This window comes from Emydura macquarii, unplaced genomic scaffold, assembly GCF_026122565.2.
Source record: "Emydura macquarii macquarii isolate MOO-44397 ecotype Brisbane River unplaced genomic scaffold, CSIRO-AGI_Emac_v2 contig_3305, whole genome shotgun sequence".
Classification (NCBI taxonomy): Eukaryota; Metazoa; Chordata; order Testudines; family Chelidae; genus Emydura; species Emydura macquarii.
The window spans coordinates 700,362-719,663 of record NW_027133442.1 but is presented as its reverse complement, the minus strand read 5'-3'; the positions used below and the strand labels follow the sequence as shown (position 1 = coordinate 719,663).

General features: G+C 42.7%; 1 protein-coding gene across 1 annotated transcript in view; it reads right to left on the bottom strand.

Moving 5' to 3' along the window:
• CFAP61 (cilia and flagella associated protein 61) overlaps positions 1-19,302 on the bottom strand; it is a 224,539-nt gene that overhangs the window by 72,564 nt on the left and 132,673 nt on the right. The window contains exons 19-21 of the mRNA XM_067532819.1: positions 13,025-13,123; positions 11,898-12,066; positions 9,236-9,410 (exon numbers count right to left, since the gene is read on the bottom strand). Of these exons, the coding sequence (XP_067388920.1) occupies positions 9,236-9,410; positions 11,898-12,066; positions 13,025-13,123 (443 nt within the window). The remainder of the gene's footprint in view (positions 1-9,235; positions 9,411-11,897; positions 12,067-13,024; positions 13,124-19,302) is intronic.

The following is a 19,302-nucleotide window of genomic DNA, read 5'->3' as shown; positions in this document are numbered from 1 at the left end:
TCCGGGTTCTTAAGTCCAGCAACAAGAAGTTTCTTTAATGTGTCCCTCCCTCCACAGCACCCCACCCACAGGTATTGTCCTTAGTCAGGACAGACTCAGAGTCTAGAGGTGTAGTTACAGAGTTCACCTCCCACACTGGTTGGAGGAGGAGAAGAAGGCACTTTGCTTGCTCTGCTATCTGGCCACTACGTTCCACCTGCCTTGCCATCTGCCCCGCCAGCTGCCTTGCCATCTGCCCCGCCAGCTGCTCTGCCAGCCATCCTGCTGGCCGCTCACTGCATTGCAGGTTGCTCTGCTGCACACCATCACCTTCTGCTACCACCAGCCCACTGCAGGTCCATCTCTTGAGGTTCCACCCAGCTCTCTGATTCTCAGCTCTTAGCAGGTGAATCTCCCTGCCAAAGTAGGGGCAGAAGACACTGTCCCACAGTAGTGCTCTAGTGAGTACTTAACAAAACAAAAGATTTCTAATGGAATTTTAATTAGCTCTATCTTTGAACAATACGGGGCAGGGGGGAGGGGGGAAGAGGTTAAACCATGCCTGGGGCTATTACGCAGAGCCCACACTTCCAGACAGGAATACCTGTCCCTACCCCTTCTCTATCTTCACAGGATTCTGGCATCTGAGTCCCTTGCTTAGCCAGTTCGGTTCAGATGATAGTGACCCTTCAATCAGAACAGGATAAGCACAGTTCTACTGCCCTTTGCTCATACAATAAGGGGAACGACATTTAATCACCCCTGCATTTAACACTAAAATGATTTGTAACCCAACACCAGCCAAAGGGATAATTTCAGCAAAGCAGTCCCATCATGCTGAGCACCTAAGCACAGTGGGCGTGCTCATGCAAATATAGTCTGATCCTCCGCTCCCCCATGCCTGCTCCCCTCCCGCCAGACAGCTCTGCAGGATGTTCAGACCCTACTTACATAATACAAGGAAAGAATAGTTACTTACTTTGTAACTGTTGTTCTTCGAGATGTGTTACTTATGTCCATTCCCAATTTAGGTGTGTGTGTGCTTACCACATGCACCAGTGCCAGAAAACTTTTTCCCTGAGTGGTATCCGTACAAGCCAGCTCTAGTGCCCCCTGCAGCGCTGCGCACATGTGCCCACATATGGGCACTGCTGGCTGTCCCTCCCTCTCAGTTCCTTCTTGCTGGAACTCTGACTGAGGGGAAGGAGGGCAGGTGTGGAATGGACATGAGCAACACATCTCGAAGAACAACAGTTACAAGGTCAGTAACTGTTATTTCTTCTTTGAGTGCTTGCTCATGTCCATTCCCAATTTAGGTGACTCACCAGCAGTGACTCCGGAGGCAGGCAGGAGTTCATGTACATGACCCTTGAAGCACCACTCTACTAAAGACAGCATCATCCCGAGCTTGCTGCGTCAAAGCATAGTGGGACGCGAAGATATACACCAATGACCAGGTAGCTGCCCTGCAGATGTCCAATATGGGGACGTGTGCTTGGAAGGCCGCAGATGCCTGCGCTCTTGTTGAGTGGGCTGTCAACGACACCGGAGGCGCGACTCCTGCCTGCTCATAAGAGACTCGGATGCAGGCCAAGATCCACTTTGAAAGACTCTACGAGGAAACCAGTAGACCCTTCATCCGGTCTGCAACCATCACAAAGAGCTGTGTAGAGCGACGGAAGGGCTTAGTCCTGTCTACGTAAAAAGCCAGGGCCCTCCTCACATAGAGAGAGTGCAGACGCCTCTCCTCATTTGAGTTGAGTGGTTTGGGGCAAAAAACAGGCAGGAAAATCTCCTGATTTAGGTGAAAATGGGAGACCACCTTAGACAAAAAAGCCAGGTGTGGGCGTAGCTGGACCTTGTCTTTGTAAAACAACATGTAGGGTGATTCCGACGTTAATGCCCTGATCTCCAACACTCATCTGGCGGGCATGATAGCGACCAGAAAGGTGACCTTTCAGGACAGGTAATGTAAGGGAGCATGAGGCCATAGGTTCGAAGTGTGGACCTGTGAGTCTGGAAAGGACCAAATTTAAGTCCCACTGTGGAGAAGGGTCCCTTATCGGTGAGAAAAGCCTTTCCAGACCTTTGAGGAACTTAGTCGTCATTTCATGTGAGAAGACTGTTCTACCTCGCACCAAGGGGTGGAAAGCAGATATGGCCGCCATATGGACCTTAATTGACAAGACGACCAATCCTTTTTGCTTCAGGTGGAGCAGATACTCCAAGATTGTTGGGCTCATTGCCTTTGCCAGGGACATGCCGTGTTCAGTTGCCCAGCAGGTGAAGCGCTTCCACTCAGCCCTATAGGTCGATCTGGTCGATGGCTTCCTGCTCTCCTGGAGCACAAGCTGAAGTTTGGTTGAGCAGGCTTGCTCCTCCCGGTTCATCCACAGAGCATCCAAGCCATCAGATGGAGGGAGGCCAGCTCCAGGTGGAGCAGGCAACCTTGATCTTGGGACAGAAGGTCCAAGTGCAGCGGCCGGGTCCAATGTCTGGGTCCCACCAGCTCTACCAACATCCCAAACCAAGGCTGTCTGGGCCACGCTGGTGCCCCAAGGATGACCTGTGCCTTGTCTCTCTTTATCTTCAGGAGGACTTTGTGGATCAACGGTATCGGTGGGAAAGTGTACAGGAATTCTTTTGAGCAAGGGAGGAGAAAAGCGTCAATGATGGAGCCTGCAATGAGGCCCTGACAGAAACAGAAGCAACAGCACTTCCTGTTGGCCCTGGTGGCAAAGTGGTCCACTTGGGTATTGCCCCATCTTTGGAAGATGCGAGCCACCACCTCTGGATGAAGTGACCACTTGTGGTGAGAGCAGAAGGACTTGCTGAGGCAGTCCGCCAAAGAGTTGTTGACCCCTGGGAGGCGAACAACTATTCGATGAATATTGTGGCTGATGCAAAAGTCCTAAAAGTGCATGGCCTCTATGCATAGGGCAGGGTATCTGACCCACCTTGTCTGTTGATATAATACACAGAGGCTGTATTGTCCTTGAGAATCTGCACCACCCTGTTGGCAAGATGTGATAGAAAAACTGCACAGGCTAGATGAATTGCCCCAAGTTTTTTGATACTGATATGTAACCCTGATACGTAATCCTGAGGTCTACGTGTCCTATGTCTTCAGGGAACCAGCGTGAGCTCCTCATCCCAGGTCCGAGGCATTGGAGACCAGAGTTACCAATGGCTGAGGTGTTTCATAGGGCATTCCCGAGAGGGTGTGATTGGGACTCAACCACCATACCAAGGAAGTAAGTATTTTTGAAAGGACCATAAGTATCCTGTCCAGGTAGTGCCTAACGGGAGAATAGACTGACACCAACCACATCTGGAGGGGTCTGAGGTGCAGCCTGGTCTGGGGAAACACGTAGGTACAGGCTGCCATGTGGCCCAGGAGGCTGAGGCACACCTTTGCTGTTGTGAGGGGATGAGACAAAATGCAGGTAATAATCTCTGTCATTGTCCGGAATCTTTCCTCTGGAAGGAATGCTCTGGCCTTGGATGAGTCCAGTATTGCTCTGATAAATTCTATTCTTTGTACAGGGACTAATACCGATTTCTGTTAGTTTATTAGGAGGCCCAGCACCTGAAAAACACTTCAGGTGATCAAGATACTGGCCTGGACCTGAGACCTTGACCTGCCCCTGATGAGCCAGTCATCCAGGGAATACCTGCACTTCTCCTGAGGTAGGCCACTACCATCGACTTGCACTTGGTGAAAACTCTTGGCGCAGTCAAGAGGCCAAAGAGGAGCACCACAAACTGGTAGTGACGGTCTCCTACCATAAATCTCAGGAATCTTCTGTGACCAGGGAAGATCACAATGTGAAAGTAGGCATTCTTTAAATCGAGAGTGGCGTACCAGTCACCTGGATCCAGAGAAGGAATGATGGTGGATAGGGAGACCATGCAAAAATTTGGCTTTCTGAGGTACTTGTTCAGGCGCCTTAAGTCTAGAATAGGCCTCAGCCCTCCTTTTGCCTTTGGGATCAAGAAGTAATGGGAGTAAAATCCTTGACCCCACAGGTCTCTGGGAGCCTCTTCCACTGCATCCACCTGCAGGAGTGCTCGCACCTCCTGTTCAAGGAGATGCTTATGAGAGGGGTCTCTGAAGAGGAACAAGGAGGAAGAGCCAGAAGGCAGAAGTGAGGCAAACTGGAGGGTATAACCAATAGCCACCGTGCTGAGCACCTATCTGTCCGATGTCACTGCAGTCCAGGCTAGGAGGAAAAGGGCAAAACAAGAAGAAAACAGAAGGGGGATTGGATCCATGAAAAGAACTGGTGGATCGCTCTCAGGCGCACCTTCAAAAGGCCTGCTTTCCGCCCTGGTTATGGTGGCTAGAGCCTATTTGAGGGCTGGCAGATGATGAACAGTCCTGGTGCCGCTTGTAAGCCTTATTTTTCCTCTTATAGGAGTCTCTGCATGGGCAGTCCCCAGATCTCCGTTCATGCTGGGGCTTAAAATGCCTCCTAGAGGAAGAAGGTGTATAGAGGCTAAGGGACTGCAAAGTAGCCTGCAGTCCTTCATGCCATGCAGTAGGGTATCTGTCTGCTTGGTAAAGAGGGCCGTGCCATCAAAGTGGAGGTCCTGGATAGATTGTTGGACCTCTGATGGGAGATCCGAGAATTGGAGCCATGATCAATATCGCCAAGTCCATTGTCCTGGCTGCAAAATCTGCCGCATTGGAAGCCACCTGCAGAGATGCCCTGGCCACCGATCTCCCCTCTTCTAAGATGACCTCAAACTCCTGTTTGAAGGAGGGGAACAATGAAACTGCAAACTTGTCTAGTGATTGCCAGATATTAAAATGGTATCTATCTAGCAGCACCTGTTGGTTCGCCACTCGTAGCTGCAGGCTGGCCCTGGAATAAATTTTTCAACCAAACAAGTTGAGTTTATTGTTGTCTTTATGTTTAGTGGTCAAGCTCACATTCCCCTGTCTGTCCCTTTTGTTGTCAGCTCTGACCACCAGGGATCCTGGCGCGGGGTGGGTATAAAGATATTCAAACCCCTTTGCCAGAACATAGTATTTCCTTTCTGCCCTCTTCGATGTGGGGGGCAGAGAGGCCAGGGTTTGCCAAAAGGCCTTGGCCAGTTCAACAACCCCCTCATGGACTGGGAAGGCCACTCTACTAGGAGCTGCTGAGGCCAATATTCTGAACAGATCGTTAACTGGCTCATCCAGCTCCTCTATCTTGAGACCCAAGTTGGAGGCGACCCTTTTCAATAAGTCCTAGTGTGCCTTAAAATCATCCCTCGGCACCACAGATGAGGGTCCTGCGACCACCTCATCCAATGACTATGAGGAAGAAGTCGGTACCTGAGATAGGGGAGGGGCCTCTGCTCTGGCTGGGTTGGAACTCCCAGGGCTCAAGGCGTGGGAACCTTCATGGTCCAAGTCCATGTACAAGTGCAATACCGCGCTCTGAGGGATGGAGGACTGCGACACTGAGGTTCCTCTCAGGGATTTGGCCTGCGGAATCCCAGAGGGAAACCCCCACCAGTACGGCCACAGTCTAGGCCATTGGCCTTGTAGCCACACCCCCATTGGTGGTACCGTGGGGAAACTGGCACGGGAGCTGGGGCTTGTCTAGTTTGGACAACTTCATCGCTGTCCGAGGATGAGGTGCTGATATCTGATGGCCATGGTGGCACCATCTCCAAATACCTCGCAGTGCCATGCGAGACATGTTGCTGATACGCCAGAACCGGAGAGCGGCATGAGGAGCCTGAACGCTGGGTGTGACGGGACTGGCTCTTGTCCTTGGGTTTCCTGTATAGGCAGGGTTGCGGTGCCAGAGAAATGAGCTGTGAGTCTCGCGACCTGCATCACTCTGCTACATAGCGGTGCTCTGCTCAGTGCCAGTCCTCCAGGGAATGCATCCTGACCTGGAGGGCATGACCTGGACTTTGGGGACCACCTGCGCACCGGTGAGTGGTGCCTCGATGATGGGGACTGACAAGCAGATCTGTCCCTCGATAGACTACCCTGAGACGCCTGTGCCAGATCTCGGTGCAGCACTCTGCTGTCCTTCGGCGTCTGCGGTACTGGCAGTGCCAGGAGGACCTTCATAGCTTGGAAGGCCTCTGGAGTCAACTGCACCATTAAGCGATGAGGGCCTCTATCACTACCCGGAGTCAGTGGAGGGCCCAGTGCCGGGGTTGACGCTCGCTGAGGTGAGGGACCCTTCTGAGGTGGGGAAGGTTGGCGGTCTGACACAGGTCTCGCTAGGTCCCCCTTAGCCTTCTCTGCAGGAGAGCGTCCCCGTTCCGTGTAGATCTTCTTGGACCTTTTCTTTGGAACCGGGGAGGGAGATCGGTGTTGGGAGGATGAAGCAGGCACTGCATGCTGAGGCCATCATGCTCGATGCCATGTCCCACCTGCTGGGCTCCGACACCAGTCTAAGAGCTGACTCCATCAGAATGGCCCTGAGATGGATATCCCGGTCTTTCTTAGTCCACGGGTGGAAACTTTTACAGAACTTACACCTATTGCTGATGTGGGCTTCCCCCAGATACTTAGACAACTTTGATGAGGATTGCTCCTCGGCATAGGCTTCTTACACAAAGCACAGGGTTTAAACCCCGGGGAACGGGGCATGCCCTGACCCTGGGATTCTAACTAGAAATAACTGTAACCGAACAAGTAACTATATCCACTAAAACGATGAATAAACCACTAGGGAGACGAGAAGAACTTGTGACGGCAGGAGCATTCCAGCACCATCACTGGCAGCAAAAAGGAACTGATAGGGAGGGAGAGTCAGCGGCGCCTATATGCGGGTGCATGTGAGCGCCACTGCAGGGGTGCTAGAGCTGGCTTGTAAGGGTGCCACTTAGAGAAAAAGTTTTCTGGCACTGGTGCATGTGGCGAGCACATACACACCTAAATTGGGAATTGACATGAGCAAGCATTTGAAGAAATAAGAATTACATTTCTAAATTGTAAAAATGAAGTGCATATGCTGCATGTTGGAAATAAGAACAAGTGTAGCATATCATTGGTAATTGATTTTTTCCCAAAGGCAGTGTTTTAATATCTATTTTGTTTAACTTCCAGCATTATTGGAAAAGCTCTGAATTCTAAGAAAGTTTTAAATTAATTAATGGTTTAGAATGGAAATCTGATTAACAATAACTTATAGTAATCAAGTATGAATAAAGGAAATGTATGAGCCAGAATATTACTATCTCTTAAAGATAACAAAGTTCTGGAAAGGTTTACAAATTGAAAAGTAAAAGTTAAAAGTAAGATTAAACCAAAAGTGCCCTCAAGCTGCAATCAGTCAGGTGGAAGTGACAGTATGGCCTGCATACAGCTGATAGATATCCAAATCGATTGCTGAATCTCTGTGGGCCATCTGCTCCTATATCTACTCTGACCCAGTCACTTATCAGACTCTGTCTCTCAAATAGGTTAGCTGCTGAAAAATGGAATTTTTTTTCCGGAGAGCAGGTATGAGATGAGGTGTGAAAGAACAAGATCTATAAGGAATATAAGTGGAGAGGGACAGAGTGAAGAGAAACAGAACAAGGGCAGTGAAAGAGAGAAGGCAGAGGGGACAGGGACACATAGGGAAAAGTAATTGCAGAAGCAAGAAGAGGGACACAGAAGAAAGAAGGAAGATGGAAGACAGAAAAGGAAGAAGGAGCCAAAGAGATAGTGTGAGGGGGAAAAAGCATCATGTGTCCTGCTAACTGTGGCTCCGCTAAGAAAGAAACCAAAATTGATATAATTGTGCACTTCTGGATTAAGCATATAATTAAAGATGAAATCAGTGTCTGATTAAAATATCCATCTTGTCATCACAACAAAAACAGCAACAAAGCAGTCATTAAATTAAAATGAAAGGAGGAAGTAATCACAAAATAAATCAGCACTCAGATTTATCTTATACAACATTTTATACTTCAGAAGCATATACTTTCAAGGTATTTAAATCCAAATTTTCTAAAGTCTTCAGTTGGTGCATATACAACATTACTGCACACTTGTGTGTGTAAATTCCACAACTGTGTATGCAAACTGGATAGATAGAAAGCTAACAACCCAATCTTCATACAAATGCAGTTGTTTGTATCATCTGGAAACCAGACAAAAATGTGTATCTTAGGGTTTAGCATTGATGAAACATAGATGAAAACACATTTTATTTACACCTTTTTTGCTGAGCCGCTGGGAGTGGAAAATATTTACTTGTGAGATTATATGAACAATAGTACAGATCCGATCCAGCATCTACACTTTTAGACCATAGGGCAGGAGTTGGAGGAGGTATAAAAAGTTCCAGTAGCCTGACAATCTCCTTAAAGGCCTGTTAAATAGTATGTGCACTTTTGTAGACCATAAGCTATAACTATCATTTTTTTATTATGCTTTCAATTGAAAGTGAGTAGTGAAGGCTAGACTACACCTTTAGGGAACTCCAGTTGTAGCAATCAACTAAAGTATCTATCTCTAAAGATAGAATGTCCTCCTCCTAGCTCTATATTAGTTCTGATCAGAAACTCGGAAGTGCTATAATGTGAGCCCATTTTATTATCTCTTTTTCTGTGGAGGAAGCAATGATGATCCCACATATTTTCTGTTGTAATCACACACACTGAACTCAGCACCATGTACGTGAAATGTAAGAGGCTCTCAAAGAACATACAAGATATATTTTAGTCAAATTTTAATAACTTGTGAGCAATAAATGGAAGATCTATTGAAGACAGTGTGAGACAGTACAAATATGATAATAGATAAAGAGATTTACACAAATGTGTGACTTTTACAGTTTAATAGAAAATATAGTACACAGGCAATTCTATCTGAAGAGCTGTAGCTAAAGATGATATTGAATACAGAGACAATGGAGATTGAAAAAATATCCGTGCTAATTTAGACTTTTTTCTCGATAGTGCTTTTTAGATCTACATATTTTCCTATATAATTGCAAAACATGTTTACTAATTAAATTATTCTTTAATTAGTTAATTAATTATTCTAGCCAGGCTTTTCTTTTAGGACATTCATTTTGTGTCATATAATAATTATATATAATTAAGTTATCTCAAGCCTTTTTTCCTAGCAAAATATGCTGGATATCCAAAAATGACACCAAATTGTAAATTAATCTGGAAAACAATGCGTGGCAGATGAAAGATTTTTTAGAATTAATTAGGCACTAATTATACATTGGAAATGGAGACACAATAAGCCTAAATTAATTTCTGAAAATGTGCATATATTTACTAAAATCCTTACCTTGTGAATTGATAAAGTTTTCTTTTAACCACTGCTCTGCCTTTAAGCAGTCTTCATCATCAGAGAGATTAAAGAGATTAGTAGGAACTTCACCAGTATATCTTTGTTTACAGCTGTGTATGACCTCCCTGTTAGTCACAAGTTCACGGATCTGTGCTCCCGTAGGACATGGAACCTGACATAAATATAATGCACATATAACTGATAACTGTTAAGTGTTAACTGAGACTTCGAACAGCAATGGCACAAAGTAGCTGACTATATAAGAATTACTAGCACTGTAAATCTGAATCCTTTTGGACATCTGACTTATAATCAACTAGTTATTGATCATAAAAAGAACTGATGAGTGTTACTATATATATTTTTTCTGTTCCTTGCAGGATCTGCAAAGCTATGCATGATTTTGAAGAACCTGCAAGGATTAACAATTTTTTTGCTATGTGTATATGTGCGTGCATACACGATGCAGCACACAAAACAATGCATTTCCCCAGATACAGCACATATCCTATGCTTAAATTTATCTTCAGACATGGTCAATTAAAAACTGAAGTGACAAAAAACCCTCAATTCTCCATTTTACAAGTATTGTTTTTTACCACAGTTGTTATTGGTCCCATTTTGGGGCATGTGGAATGAGAATAATCAATGGGACACACAGATGAAAAAGATTTGTTGGGGAAAAGTCAACATGGTTTTAGTAAAGCGAAATCATGCCTCACCAATCTACTAGAATTCTTTGAGAGGGTCAACTAGCATGTGGACAAGGATGATCCAGTGGATACAGTGTACTTAGATTTTCAGAAAGTCTTTGACAAGGTCCCTCACCAAAGGATCTAAAGCAACAAAAGCGGTCATGGGATAAGAGGGAAGGTCCTCTCCTGGATCGGTAACTGGTTAAAAGATAAGAAACAAAGGGTAGGAATAAATGGTCAGTTCTCAGAATGGAGAGAAGTAAATAGTGGTGTCGCCCAGGGGTCTGTATTGGGACCAGTGCTATTCAACATATTCATAAATGATCTGGAAAAAGGGGGTAAACAATGAAGTAGTAAAATTTGCATATGATACAAAACTACTCAAGACAAAGTTAAGTCTGAAGCAGACTGCGAAGAGCTACAAAGGAATCTCACAAAACTGGGTGACTAGGCAACAAAATGGCAGATGAAATTCAATGCTGATAAATGCAAAGTAATGCACATTGGAAAACATGGCTTAATTGTCATGGTAGTAAGAAGGCTGGGAGCTGCCAGAACCTTGTTCATCCTACAGCTCCCACCAGTGTTATTACTGGTGGAACTTTTTGGTAAAATTGTCTTGTCTACAAACAAAAATGATATCACTTTAACTATTCTGGTATAGTTAAAGCAGTACAACCCACACTCCCAGTGAGGATAAAGTTATACTAATATAAATGCACTTATATCAGTATAGCTTATTCCCATTCAGGAAGTGAAATAAACTAAACATATAGTTATAAAGTACTTTATAGCAAAGTATGTCCCCACTAAAGGTTGTACAAATTTAACTATTTTTGACAAAAAATCTTACCCTTAACTAAAATAGTCATGGTTTTAATGCTTATTCTCCAGTCCTTACTCAAGCAAAATTCCCAGGGAATTCAATAACAGTTTTCCATTAAGGACTATTGGATGAGACCTAAGTCCTTTTATAAGGTGATAGAACTGCAGTGGTTGGCCTATGGTAACAGACTTGCTGTGGAGTATTCTTTTCTTGTGCTCAATGTGATAGATAAGGCTATTTCCTGCAATACCTTTGATAAACCTTGCTGAATTAAGTTTAACCATCTTTGGAGTCCATTGTACTAAATGCAAAGGTTATGGATCATTGTGGGCCTGGATCATGAAAGGACTATATTGGACAATGTGGCAGATGAGAAAGATCTTTTGGGACAACACATATGAAGTGGATTTCCTGAGAAATATCTAGGGGGTATGCAAATCCCATCACCACCCCTGCCACCAGTTATGCAAAATCATAGCCTATTGAAGCTACACCCTAAGGCGAGGGCAACAGTCTGCTGAGTACCTGTTCCCAGAGTCCCAAGATCAAAGGCCTAAACTGTGTAAAGGAGGGACTCACAGATTCAAGGGGGTGATTGTTCTGAGCTGAAGCTGTTGTGAACTTGTGACCACCTCTTGGTGGGGTTTGAAGGTCTGATCAGCTGCAAGAGCCCTTGTCGACATTGGGGGGTGATCTCAGATAAACTTAATAGCTGCTTGTAGATTGTTTTATTATTTTAATAAGGTTTTTCTGTAAGGTTTTACCTTAAGAATAAATGTCCTTGCTTAGAAAGATTTGTGTGGTAACTTAACTGTGGAGAATTATGCTGTTGACAGCCTCTCAGGAGAAAGCAACATACAGACACTTGCCATTTAGGCCACCTGACTTGCAATTCACAATGTAGAAAGGGAACTGTGCAGCCTGGAAAAACCCCAGACAAGGAGAGAGATGTGGGTCTTCACCCAAGAATGGTGACTGCTCTACAGCTGAAAGTCTAGAGTGAGTGCCTTTGCTGAACCATGAGGGGGAAATACAGGTGCAGCTGCCCTGAATTGTGACACTCTCCACCAAATATATTAATCGTTAATCACTGTAAATAGCAAACATTAATTTTTTTCCACTATGTGCACAATCTTACCTGATATTGTTGCCCAGTACAGAGAACAAGGTGGTCATATGGCACTTTTTTTCCTTTGTAAACCACTACATGTTTGGCAGCTCGGTCTATGCCAGTCATTTTACCAACCACAACATTAACCGAGGAACAAAGTGACATCAATGCATAATCTTTATCATTAAAACAGTGGCTGTGAAGAAAGAATATCTATAAGTGACATTTTAGCAACTGACAGCAGGCATTAATTAGACATCTGGTGAGTTGGTTGAAGTCTCCTAGTGGTTCAACTCTGTTGTCTTGCTGTGAGCTTACTAAAGTCTATAGTGAGAGATTATTCATTATGAAACACTCAGTTACAAACCGGCAACTTTCTGTTAAAACCAAATAATTGCTCCTAGTGTCAGGCCATACTACAACAGAGTTTAAAAAGAAGTCGGAAATATATACTTTACTATGGTTCAAATTTGCTATCCGATGCAGTGTAGATTTTTGCCCCTGTGAAAGAAACTATTTTTCTTACCTGATAATTTCCTGTTTTTGGCTGTCTCTACAAAATGCTCTTTTGCTAAAATATTGCCACTTTTGCTATCACTGGTTCAGCTCCACCAGTAACAGCTATCGTGACAACATTAACAGTTAGTATAACTACTGTGTTATATAGCCTTGCTCTGAAAGTGTTTAAAACTACAAAGGCAGTTTTTAGACCTGTCGGTAAAGGGCAGAGATATCATCAGATCTGGTCTTCTACTTTCCCTCTCCAAATAAGCTCTTCCAAAATGGTAAGGATAAAAACTATTGTTCTGACATTAAAGAAACCTTCAAAATGCTGTATGAAGCAACCGAAGAGATGCCATTCACAGGAGGACGAAAGAGATGATCATATGTGCTATCTAAGGAAAAGAAATTAGAAGGCAAATGAAAAGCTCTGTCTCTTGCAAGTGTATGTCTGATAATCCTCATAAACACAGCTGACTGACGAGCAATTCATTCCCAACCCTTAAAGGGAGGAGGAATTTTGAAATCAATTAATTTATATACAATGCAACAAAGAACGATATATGCTGAATTGTACTACAAATTCACAAAAAAATCACCAGTATTATATTTTCCTTTGAAACTATCACAAATATTTAGAAATTAAATCAAACCTGTTAATTAAAAATCTTCTGTGCTTACAGCCTGGTGGATTTTTTCCTGGAAGCCCATGAGTTGAAATAAGGGTCAGATTGTTAAACTTCAGGTGTGGACTAAAGAAGAAAAAACAAAATGCAATACACAGATCAACATGAGTTTGCTGAAGTTCAGTTAGGCATACTTGTAATTTGATTTTGCTTAAAAGTATTGCTATAATTATTGTTTACATCTAACAGAGTTTCCCAATCGATTCCTGAGAAGTTTGTTTTAGGTGTACAGAATCCAGCACAATGGGGCCCTGAATTTCACTGGGGCTCTCTGGGCTACATCATAATACAGATAAGAAATCAAATAAAAGTATTTATGACCTGTGTCAGTAGAGCTATATGGCATAAATTACCTCAGTTACCACTTAACTTGAAATCCATCCTAGAGCTAGACTGAGCCTTTGCTCCATGACCTGAGTATCAGGAAGCACGTATATACGCTGTCTCAGGAGGGACTGTGGCTCAGGCCTTGCCTTCACTTGCAAATTAGGTTGTGTTAGAACATGGCCTTGAGGAGTCATAGTAATGGACACAGTGTTAAACATGACTTAGCACTCCAAGTAGATGAGGGATGTTGTGTTTGACATAGTGTCAGCTGGCATGAAGTTAAAGACAATAGTCCTTGTCAACCCATAGCATTAATACCATGTCAGTTGCTGCAGCTTGTCTAGTTAGTGCTCCCACCCACATGACCTGGGGAAAACAAAGTTCTACAGAGTTAGAATTCTTTCTCTGAGTCCTCCCCACCCCCTTTTGGAAATATACACTTGTTACCCCTCTACTGGGTGCAGATTGCTTTCACCCACCCCAGTTCAGTTTTGCCTGCTGGCACTATGGAGGGAATGGAGTCAAGGCTCTGCATACCCCCCCTCTCCGCCCCTTCCCTGCCCATCTTCTTAGGAGTGCAGACCCTATTCTTCCCCTCACATCAGAACCCAAGGTTTGGGAGGTCATGCTGGTAAGTGAAGATGATTTTACTCCCCCTTTAATCCCTGTACAGCTTCATTAGTGCCAGCCACAATCTGGATTGCTAACTCAAACTCTTTAACAAGGTTAAGAGTCACCAGATTTTTCCTAAGCACAGCATGGCTGATGTTCCTGCATGAGACACCCAAGTGGAAACTTCAGAGGCTTCACTTCTTGCAATAACATGAAAAATAAAGTTGTACATTGGTGATAGACAGAAATGGTAGAAGAAAGACCCTTGCCTTATCTTCATGTGGGAGTTTAAAGATAGCTATATCTTTCTTTCTCTCTAGCAAACATATGCCATCAAATACATATGGCTTACCCCATCCATGCAAAGTTAAGATAATGCAAGCAAAGAAGGCAAAGCAGAAATAAAGCCCCTGTTTCAGCAAAGCGACGTTAATTTTAAGCACACACTTGACTTCCATTGATTTCAAATGCTTTGCTGAATAGGAATGGATTTAGACATGAGCTTCAGTGGTTTGCAGAACTGGGACCAAAGTACATAGTCAGACACAATGCATGCTGGAAATGTGCAGTTATTCAGACAGCAGATGAATATCTGTGGACAGCTACAATTATTGCTTTAATGTGGCTTGTTGGGTCCATACTAGGAAAAGAACAGAGCCTTTCCAACAACGTGCATGTTATGCTTAAAGACGTCCCACACCTGCTGAGCACTGCCCAAAGCAAGATATAGGGTCTTCATGAGTAACTAATTACTCCCAACATGCCATCACATAACATATGACAAAAGCTGGAAGCAGGACTGCTGGTGGGATGGGAGAAATAAGGCTGTCACGACTTTGTCAGTACCGTTTGTGGCTCAGCCTCCAAAGGAAGATTGCTGAATAGTGAGGCCACAATGGCTTGAGAGAACCTCGTGGCCTGCAATACTCTAACCTTCTCCTGTAATGGATTCATGGCAAGTAGGAGGGTATATCAAGGGAACAGCAGAGTTTTCAATGCCATCCCCAGCAGGTTCTCCACAGCAATTCATTTGTATGGGGCAGGATCTAAACACCAAGAGTTCTGCCATTTTCCCAGTTGCACATGCTTTCTGGTACATATCAAGATAATTTGTCCCACTGCATTTTGATTAACAACGTGGGCTCTGATAATATATTAAACTAAACTAGATCTGACATTTAAAAACAAATAAATATTATGAATGATTAAGCCTTATGATCTTCAAGGCTTTGTACAACTTAAATATGGATAGATACAAGTGCTACAAAGGAAATGGTATGCTTTTTATCTGCTAATGTTAATTTGTTATTCATACATTTTAAAAAATATATTCAAACAAAGTGAAAGGTCATACTTAAACCAAGGAATTTCAAGGTTCCGGCTGCCACTCTATAAATGCATATTAATAGTTTAATTCTGGATTATGGATCATCTACTATAAATCTCCATGCATACTTTGGGCACAATGATAATACATAACCTGAATGTAACAAAGTGCATATATTTATACAGATTATGGACCTGATTTTCATTTACACAAAAGCCATTTTACACAGCAATGCAAAGGGCCTTAAAGTGGGTATAAATATAACTTTCTCTCACTTTAGGCCCCTTTATACTCACAGAATGTTGTAAAGTGGCTTTAAAATGAAATGAAAATCAGATCCAATCCATTCGTCCGCATTTTAAGACATACAGTTCGCCATCTGCATTCGGAGCTGCTACTGTGGGTGTGAGTGTGAATGAATACAATTAATCATAAAGATCCATAATATTCAGATACTTGGCAGTTTACATATCATTATCAGGATAATAAATGGAAATTGATATCCAAATTATTGGTGTTTCAATGTATAAATCTGTCCCTCTGCCCCCTTCATATGTCACTTGTTATCTTTCATTGTAAGCACTTTGGGGCAGGGACCATTTCTTCAGCATGCTATCAGCACCTAGTACAATCTTGGGTGCTACTGTAATGTACATACTAAATTACATTAAAAGAATGGTGTTAAAATAACATTAGGGATGTAAAGTCAGGCACTCGGTAGTTAGGAAATGCCTATTTTAAGGTTGCTTGTGAAATCTTAATTTTTCCTCTTTGGGGGTATACATTCTGATACAGTCATTAATTACATGATCCCATACTATTTTTTTCCACAAGAAACATACCTCATTCAGTAGATGAGTAGTTATTTTATATTTCTTTTTATCTTCCACATTCAGTGTGTGGCCCCAGAGCTTATTACCCATTCCAACATTGCACTGAATAAAAAATTATTAATTTCCTCCTCGACATTTCTAGGATGTTCTAACCATAATGTCTAAGTGCTTCACAAACATTAATTAATTTATCTTTACAACACCTCTGTGAGATTAGGTGGTATTTTTATCCCCATTTTACAGCTGGGAACTGAGGCACAGAGAGACTAAGGCCAAAATTGTCAAAAATATCTACTACATTTGGTGCCCAATTTGAGAAATTTGGGGCCTGAATTTTCAGAGTACTTTTATAGCATTTTTATAGCACTTAGTACATCAAAAGCACAGTTCAAATTGAGTTCAGCTGCAAGTGTGAGTGCTCAGCACTTCTGCAAATCTGCCCCCAGGTGTCTCATCTTGGGCAACTATGAACATTTTGATATAAATGACTTGCCTAGCATCCCAGAGGAACTCTGTGGCAGAAGCAGGATTAAATCCAATTCTCCAGGGTAGCATTCAACTCAATCATGAACCAGTCTTCCTCTTCCTGTAGTCCAGTCACATTTAGAAGATGTGAGGGGCTGCAGCATGTTCAGTACAGATGGAATCTTTAGAGATTCTAGCATCCTGACTCTAACAAGCATGTGAAAACTGAGATTTTATAAAGGATTGTAACCTGGTCAAATCTGTGCATTTTTTCTTCAGGAACAACAAAAGGCACATCCCTGATACCAGGATGACCTCCCTGCCAAACCTGAAGTCCTTTCTCCAAAACACGAAGGCACTAGAGTATCTAAAATAATTTCTTACAACTACTTAATTAACATGGGCAAAACAAATTATTTTCTCTCACCTTTTTTTAAGAAATGGCTGAACTATTTTTGTGGAAGTTTTCTAGAACAATCCAGCCCAAAGCAGACACCATGAACAAAAAAATCTCAACACAGACGATTAAAGTTTTGCAAAATGATAAGCAATGGAAAACCAGGTCTTATGATGGGAAGTGTTGGGCAGTCTTAACTACAGGTGTTGCTTCCTGTGCCATGTATAATAAACAAAATTGCACAGTCAAAGCCCTTACAATAAGTAGTTGACATGTTCTCCCACTTTTAAACCTTCATATTCTTTGACATTTTAATTATTTTCTAAATACAAAAATGGGAATTGGGGACTAGTCAGCCTTACCCCATTATCAGATAATTTGGTTGAAAGAATAATTAAAAGTAGAATGCTAAAACACTTAGAAGAACATGATACAAGGGGTAGAGCAGCCTGCATTCTGTAAAGGAAAATTATGCCTTTTGAATTTATTAGAATTTTTTGAGCATGTCAGCATAAAGTTGTTAATGGAGAACCACTTGAAATTATTTTGGTTGGGATTTTCAAAAGTGCTCAAATCAATGCATTCCACTGACTTTAACTGGAGCAAAATTAGGCCAACACTAAGTGCTTTCGAAAATACCACCCTTCGTTTATCGGAACAACTTTTTCTAAAATCCTTCACAAAAATAAATAAAGCGACATAAGCATTCATAGAGGCAAAGTACTGCCCTAGATGAGAAACTGGTTAAGAGACAGAAAAATAAAAGAAGGGAATTAATGGTTAGTTTCCAACATGGCAAAAGATTAGCAGTGGGGTGCCACAAGGCAGTACTAGGACTGGTGAAGTTTAATATATTCTTAATGATATCAAAAAGAAGGTGAAGAGTAAGATGTCAAAATTAGCAGAAGACACAAAACACTTAGGTTGGTCAGTACTAGGGAAGACAGTAAGGAACATCACAGGAGCATAACTGTGATGCTGGTAGGCCACATGCCAGCTCTTGCCCAGGCTACAGGCTTTAGCTAAGAACTGAAAAACTCACAGCTGGAGACCAGAACAGTTCACATGTATGTTAGTTTTGCTCAAAATAGATATTAGACTTATAAGAATGTATTTAGTTTAGACTCTAGAAAATGCTTGTGAGTTGCTGAATGCACTAATCTCACTTGTAATGTCTGTATTCCATGCTATTTATTAAGTTTTGCTTTATAACTTTGAAAATGTTTGCTCTGAACTTATGAATCTAGGCACAGGAATCATCTCTCTGCCCCATCCAGAAGGACTATCAAATTCAGATGGGCCATGAAGGAACACTGCGGTAAAAAGGGTTGGTTAATGGCCCTATCACACTGTGGAAATACTACATGCAAGGAAGCTCATCCTGTGGACTTGGAAGCTGAATGAAGAAAATAAAACAAAGTCACCAGAAAATTTTCCATCTCTTCACTGTTTGAACTCTCACAGTGCTAGAGCCAACAAACTGAAGCCAGAGATCCCCAGGGGTTACCTCTGCCCTGAAAGAGGCTTTGAACTGACAGTTCACTACAACTCTGTCACTTTTAGAATCTAGATAGTTACTCACTTGTGTGTATATGTTTATTTGCTTCACACTGCAAATAACTCTCATTTCTTTTTCCTAGTTAATAAACCTTCAGACAGTTTATTACAGCATTGGCTACAGGTGTTGTTTTTGGTGTAAGATCTAGGATACCAATTGATCTGGAGAAGTGACTGGTCTTTCTGGGATTAGAAGCAACCTAAATATGGTGTGCTTTTTGATTTAAGTGACCATATATCACTAAATCCAGTTTGTCTGGGTGGCAGGATAGACTGGAGAGTCTTAGGGGACTTCTGTGATTCCAAGGTGAGACTGTTACAATTATCCAGGAGTTTACATTTGTTACTGGCTTTGTGAAATCTAATTAGAGAACACACCACCAGTTTGGGGTGTCTGCCCTGTTTTGACACCCTGCCCTGAGGTAGGCACTCATAGTTGTGAACCACTCCAGATAGTGTGACAATAACAAAGCTAGATGAACTGGCAGCAGCATGGCAGATGAAATTCAGTGTTGACAAATGCAAAGTAACGAAGTCTGGATGGGATAATTTGAACTATACAACTTATTGGGGTCTAAATTCACTGTAGCCATTGAGGGAAAAGACCCGGTTACCACCACGGACAGTTCAGTGAAAACCTCTGCTCACTGTACAGTAATAGTTAAAAAGAAAACAAAATGTTACAGTGCATACGGATTAGAATAGACAATAATACTGAAAAAATTAT